This window comes from Hyaena hyaena, unplaced genomic scaffold (genome assembly GCF_003009895.1).
Source record: "Hyaena hyaena isolate Hyena2069 unplaced genomic scaffold, ASM300989v1 scaffold_19, whole genome shotgun sequence".
NCBI classification, from domain to species: Eukaryota; Metazoa; Chordata; class Mammalia; order Carnivora; family Hyaenidae; genus Hyaena; species Hyaena hyaena.
In genome coordinates, this window is record NW_024080651.1 from 3,653,357 (window position 1) to 3,660,347 (window position 6,991).

General features: G+C 55.6%; 1 protein-coding gene across 2 annotated transcripts in view; it reads left to right on the forward strand.

Moving 5' to 3' along the window:
- KREMEN1 (kringle containing transmembrane protein 1) overlaps positions 1 to 4,148 on the forward strand; it is a 68,593-nt gene extending 64,445 nt beyond the window's left edge. For both annotated transcript variants that reach the window (XM_039225677.1, XM_039225684.1), the window contains exon 9: positions 13 to 4,148. In XM_039225677.1, coding sequence (XP_039081608.1) covers positions 13 to 181 — 169 coding nt within the window. In that variant the 3' untranslated portion in view covers positions 182 to 4,148. The remainder of the gene's footprint in view (positions 1 to 12) is intronic.
- The last annotated feature ends 2,843 nt before the right edge of the window (positions 4,149 to 6,991 follow it).

Sequence of the window (6,991 nt, forward strand, 5' to 3'; positions counted from 1 at the left end):
TTTGTTTGACAGATCCCATCGCGTTCCTGGTTCAAGGGACCTTAGGGATTGCCGTCAACCAGGGACATCGGGGGAAATCTGGACCATTTTTTATGAGCCTTCTACTTCGATTTCCATCTTTAAGAAGAAGCTCAAGGGTCAGAGTCAACAAGATGACCGTAATCCTCTTGTGAGTGACTAAAAGCTCCCCTCTCCATGCCCAGGACACGAGGTCCCTCTGAGCTCAAGGCCACTGGGGACCTGTGGTGTCCTCTGACTGACTCTCCCTGCCTGTCCCTTGGCCTCTTCGTCAGCCTCAGCAGGAGCGCTGTCCTACGAACTGGGAAGGGATGCCCTGCTGCAGGGGCGGGTGTAGACTGGACTTGCCCTGCTTCATCGCTGCTCTTAGGAGAGAGACTCAAGGTCCCAGGGTCTGGGCCTTCCCTGTACCTCTGTCTCTCTCACCTAGGAATGTACCTGTGTCAGGACAGAGGGGCTGAGATGGCAGAGATGGTTGTGTCTGGTGCTGGGCTCAGGTACCTTCCAGATGACTGTAGGGTGGTGGGTAGGTATAGTGTATGCTGAGTCTTGCTTGCTTCTTCTCTGTTGTGTCCTCACAGATCACTTTCTCCTGGTCTTTACGGTTTAAAACAGGGAGAATTCTGAGGCTTTCTTGGGGATTGGCCTAGTCCTGTACTCCTGGGCATTAGCACCCCAAGGCATGAAGAGGGCCCGTGCTCTGTGCTGACTCTAGGGCCTTGCTCGTTGGGTGCTGAATGGGGATGGGCCTCCTCTAACCTGGGAGAGCCTGGGAATTGACCCCTAATCACATCAAATGTGCCACCTGCTGCACACAGGCTTCTTTTCTATAGCTTCTTTCCATGGCTCAGTGACCAGCAGAGCAAGCCTGCAGAGTGGTTGTATAAAACGTCCGTTCATTTATTCACACAACAGGCTTTGCTGAAAGCTTCTACAGGTGCTCCATGACTCCTCGTTGTACTGGATGACCTGGCCTTGCCCCTGAGCAGCTCTTGGTCCTGTGGAACTTGAGGCAGGCCCCGTGTCTCTGGGATTCCCTCGGCTCAGCCTTTAAGCAGTGTGAGGTGCGATGCAGGTGCCAGCCACCCCTCCTTCAGGTGTCCCTCATCTTAAAAGAAGATGAAAAGACAGCTGGCAGCCTGTGCTCTCTGAGGCCCTCTCTGCCCCTTCTTATGGGGACAGAGTACGGTTCTGGAACAGCCCTGGGGGCAGGGAGAGCGCCCTTGCCCCTGCCCCGCACTACCCTGCCCTTCAGACGGGGAAGGGAGTTGCAGGAGTGGCAGGAGGGCCGAGAGAGGAGGCTCTGGGGCCTGGAGACCCTCCAAGCGGAGGCCTCCTAAGGTTCACAGGTGCAGCTGCAGTGGCTGCCGGCTGAGGGTAAGAGCATCTCCAGCCGAGAAGTCCCCAGCATCCGTCCGAAAGTGGGCTTTGTCGGCAGCAGCTGAGAAGACCAGCCGATGCCTCTGAGGGCCAGGCCTGGGTGATTGTCAGAGCCTGACTCTCCCCGAGGCACCTGGGACTCTGGCCTCACAGTTCCCTCTTTGGAGCACTTTGCCCCCTCCCCCAAATCCCTACGCTACTGCCTGCTGTGGCCCTTCCTGGGTCTGCCACGCTGGTGACCCATCTGTAGCTGGCTGCTCCCAGAGAGGCAGAGGCCCGTGTGGGGCCAGCTGAGAGGGGTCCTCAGGGAGAGATGACACCCGGCAACCAGGGGAGATGTTGGGAGCTGGCCGACAGAGGGGCACGAGAAGGGGGGAATGGGGCAGTGTGTCCACGGGAGGGCAGGGCACTGCCCTGAGTACCGGGTGAGGCCTGCGGCAGGCACAGAGCTGCTTGGTGCCATCTTCATGCTTTGATCTGGAAAGAGTGATTACCCTGCAGCAGCTGTCCACAGGCCCCTGGGGCTGCGGGGAGAGGCCTGTCCCACACAACTGGACATACACCAACATGTGCAGTCTCCCCTCTAAGTTATTCCCGGCTGTCGTGGAGTCCCCTCTGAACCAAGTGTCAGGTGTGTGCAGTCACAGAGGGCCCTGTGCCCTGAATAGACCCATTGATAGCACAAAGGGAATGTGGAATTTAGCCCCGGAAGTGGGTTGCCTGGCCAAGCGACAGTTGTTCAGCTGCCTAGGGCTTCCAGTGGCCATTGGCCCCTGGGGCATCCCGTGACCCTCCCACCCCTGCCCACCTCACACAGCCAGTGTGTTGTCTGAGTCTGCAGCCGGAGCAGCCCATTCTGAGTCCCAGGAAGTGCTGGTGACGCCCCAGTGCCCTCCTTCCTGCTGGCCCTGGCACAGCCTGCTGCCACCGGGATCAACTTACTGTCCGGGGAGCAGCCCCAGGAAACCCAAACCGGCCTCAGGGCAGTGCTCGGGGAGAGGCCATAAATTATTCCAGGCTGAACCTCCATGAACACCTCAGCTTCAGCCCTGGCCCTGCTTGGAACCTGTCAGCAACGCCCCCCAGAGGCTCCCCTGTGGCTAAGTAAATACCTGAGAAATAAATTGTCCCAGAGGAGGTGAGGGATGCCTCCAGGAGCCCAGTAGGAGGCCTGTACTTGGTCTGTAAAGATCTGTACTTTAGAGAGAAAGTGGAGATTGGAGGGGTTGGGAAGCAAGCCCCTGAGAAAGGATCACTAGTAGACGATGCAGGAGGAAGGGGAGGCGCCCTGGGGACCACCGTGGCTGGCGGCCGCTTTGAAAGCATCCTGCCCAGAGCCTCTGCCCTGAGGTGACAGAGGGATGGAGGAAGAGGCTGTACGTGGTGCCTCTGGGCCTGTGTGCCCTCCTCGCCCCTTCACTGCAGGAACAGGGAGGGAGGGCTGCCGGCAGCTGATCTTAAAGCTTCCATGGTAAATGCACCGCAGCCAGCTGTGGACCTGGTCTCTGGTCTCGGAGCTGTGTCCTCAGCCCCTCTGGAAGGCACATGGCGCCCCACGTTCTTCCCCAAGTGTCCGATTACTTGCAGTACAGAGAAGGTGTAGGCATGAACCCCAGGTGTCTCCTCCACATCCCCCTTGTGAGGACAGGGTTCAGGCCTCTCTCTGGGCGTGAGCGAGATAACCAGACTTCTGGAGTGTGGGTTCTGGCTCAAGACTCCAATCGGCCAGAAACCCACAAAGATCAAAGCACTAGCTGTTCTGACCCTCAGGCCAAACCCATACAGCCCTACCTACTCGCCCCATTGTCAGCCCAGGGCAGGAGCTGGCCTGACCCCCTCAGGATGCCGCGGGGCTGTCTTGACACACCAGCAGGGCTCACAGGCCATCACCAAGCCCCGTTTGTCCTGGGCACTTAGTCTTCACGAGCACTTAAAAGTGGACGGCCTCCCCTCGCCCTTGTCTGAGGAGGCCGTCCCAGGTCTCCCACGGAGCCCGGCCAGCCCCCCACCGCACTGCCCAGTCAGCAGCCACCCTCGTGGGTTTCGGATCTCCTGTTTGGTGTTTGATGTTACCTGCTTTTGTCACTACCTTGGGAACTTTTAACTTGTTGATTGTTTCCTCTGGTGTCTTTGTTTACCTTCCTCACTGTTCTACCTCCTGGCCAGGTCTCTCAGCTTAGCTGCCCTGGCGCGGGGTATTTCTCAAACCTTCCAGCTGCAGCTGCCTCCCCTCAGACTGGACAGCTCAGGGGTGACATGGGGCCTCACCTGCTGCCTGTAGACCCCGCAGAGCCCATGTCACAGGCTTCTGTCTTGCCAAGTCAGACATACTCAACGAGGCAGAAGCAGGGTGTGGAGGAAAGTCTGAGGTAAATCTCTTCAGAAAGGTTGTGCCTCCGGGAGCACACAGTGGGGGGCCCTTTCCCTTCCTGCACAGGGAGCTGCCGTCTTGGGGTTCACGCAGCGTCAAGACCTGCCCACATCCAGATTCACCTTCCCGCAGGGATCTTGATTTTGGATGACAAGGCTTTATTTGTAAATATGCTCTTAAAATACAACTTTGAGAATAAAATAGAAACATCATGTATTTTAAAATGTAAGATGAAGTGTGACGCACTGTATACAATTTAATATATATTTTTAGGATTTTGTTATTTAAGAAAATGGAATGTAATGGTACTTAACTTTTACAAAAGAGAGAAAAATGTTATTTTTACTGTCTGGAGAAAATAAATATTCTCACTGTTGTAGAAACAATGATGGTCCCCTAGCATGTCGTTTTTACAGGGGCACCCCCAGCACCCTGGGACCAGGTGGGTGTCGCGTGCTGGCAGACTGCGTGCTCTTCCGAGGTCCGCGCAAACGCCTGGCCTCACTGTTTGCTCAGTTTCTCCTGTGAGTGGTGCCAGATTTCCTCAGGTCTCATCATAGCTTTGACCCACAGTGGATCTTCAGCCAGTCACACCTGATGGAGTTGGAATTCCAAATCCACACACCACATCTCGGGATCGAGGGCAGGCCACAGGAAGAGCCACGGGCTTTGTGCACAGAAAGAAAGACCCAGGTTTGAATTGACCTTGGTTCTGTCAGTGCACTTCTTGGCCTCAGCTTCTCCTTCTGTAAAATGGCATCATATCTATGCCTCAAAAGGTTATGAGGATTGAGAGAAGTGTGTAAACTGCTCATGTAATTATTATCCCATGTCGATTTCATCTCGCCTTTCAAAGCAACAGTCCTTCCCCAGCTCCCCTCCGTTTCTTTCTTTTTTTTTTAATTTTTTTTAATGTTTTTTATTTTATTTTTTATTTTATTTTATTTATTTTATTTTATTATTTATTTTTATTTGTTTCTGAGAGAGAGAGAGAGAGAGACAGCGGGAGCAGGGGAGGGCCAGAGAGAGAGGGAGACACAGAATCTGAAACAGACTCCAGGCTCTGAGCTAGCTTGTCAGCACAGAGCCCGACGCAGGGCTCAGACCCACAAACTGTGAGATCATGACCTGAGCCGAACTCGGACGCCCAACTGAGTGAACCACCCAGGCGCCCCAGCTCCCCTCCGTTTCAACAAGACTGGTAGAAGCGCCATGTAGGAGCTGTGTGCTCCTGTCCGGCGCCGCTCACACCCTAGCAGCCATTTGGTGGTGCTGTCATCCCTGTTTTGCTGGTGAGGAGCCGGGCTGAGAGAGGAGCCGGGGTAGGAGTTGAGAGCCCAGACCTGGAGCCAGCCTGTCCAGACTCAGTGCCCACCATTCATGCGCCGAGGCCGGGGAATGCAAAACAGGCAGCCTTTGAAGGGTTTTGGCTGAGGAGTGACATCAGATTCCCAGTTTAGAACGATTTCCTACTTGAATTAGGAAAAACAGTTGTAGTGGGGTAAGGCCAAGGGCATGGAGGCCAGTCGGGAGGCTGGGACATGTACGGGTCCAGACGAGAGATGCAGAGGGCTGGGGATGGAGGGGAGGGTCTGGGCTGAGAGACAGCACGCCACAGCCATCTGCCAGGGCCTTGGGCTCACACCCCAACCCCACCACTTACCACATGACCTTGGGCAACTGACCCAGCCCTGTGTGCCTCCTTTCTCATCTGCCAGTAGGGGACAATTACAGTATGCACCTCAGAGAGCTGGGATGAGTTATTACCTATAGTATGTTTTCAGAAAATGGTAGCTGTTCCTTGTTCTTCTGGAATGGAGGTAGGAGGTTAAGAACAAAGAGGAGGCCCAAGGATTCTGACTGGGGGCTGGGGGGAAGAGAGAGGGTTCAGTTTTTGAGGTAAAAATTGTACATGGCTCCAGGTGTGAGAGAAAACAAGCTGAGTTCTGTCTGGACTAAGTCGAGTGAGGGCCCTGTGGGACACGGAGGCAGCCTGAGACCCACAGAGGGTCAGGTCCAGGGAGCACCGTCCATGGAAAGGTGGGCACAGACAACATCCTGGGGTGTGTCTGAGGCCGTTCCAGAAGGTTGCTCAGGACAGTGTTTCAGAACACACTCAGGCAGAAGAGGAGGAGCCTGGGCAGGACCGGGGTGGGGGGCTGGAAGGGCGGGAGAGGGGGCACCCCCCAAAGCCAAGTTTCTGACCCGACTGATTCGGGCACACACTCACACTGCTGGTTGTATGAGCCCCAGTTCCAAAATCTCGGGAGGGGCTTTGCCAGGTAGCCCCCACCCCAGCCAGTCCCGGCTACAAGAAAAGCAGGCGCGGGCCAGTCCCACAAAAGAACATGAGCAGATGTGTCTCTAAAACCTGCCTGGATCACCTGCCTCGGAATCCCTGATGTACTTGTTCAAAATGCAGGTTCCCGGGCCCCACCCCAGACCTGCCCAGTCAGAATCCCTGGGAAGCTTCCTAAACAATGCCAGCCCTCACTGAAGTTTGATAGCTGTCTTAATCTGCCTGAGAAGCCGGTCAGTAGTCACCTCGTCGGGAAATGAATTGTCCACACACAGACGCAGACGGCTGCCTCCTTTGCTGCTGGCAGCATATTATTCAACCGCAAAGTCTATCACTCCGGACGGAGAGGGGCATCGGGTAAAAGGCATGGCACAGCAGGTACTCCAGATACTTCTCTGACATGAAGCCCGAGTGCTCCCTTCCCGCTATCTCCCCATGCACCGCCAGCAGCCAGACCTCACACCCGCTGCGGCCCTTGAAATATGACGGCTCCTCAAAGGCCAGCTTCACCCGAGCATTTATCCTCTCTTTTCCTGGAAGCTCTTTCCTTCCATGAAGGAAAATATTTCTGATGGCTGATGGAAAACAATCGGGGTGGCCTTGCTGTTGAATCAGCCTGCCACAGGAAAACGGTGCAGCCGGAGTGTGCAACTCTCCTGCCTAAGACAGGACCGGGAAGACCCCCCCACACCCATCTGTGTGGGCTTTGGGGGCCACCGACCTGGACCTCGTCCCCTCGTTCTCCCAAACCCCAGAGATGCAGCCGTTGTAAGCCCCGCCCACAGGGAGCCAGCGCGGCAGCATCAGCCCCTTCCTTTGTCAGGCAATCAAAGGCTCTTCTTCCTGCAGGGACAAAAAGGGCTGGACAAGAGTGACCTTGTCTCCAAGCTTGGAAGTCACATGGTTGTCTCCTCTCCCCATGG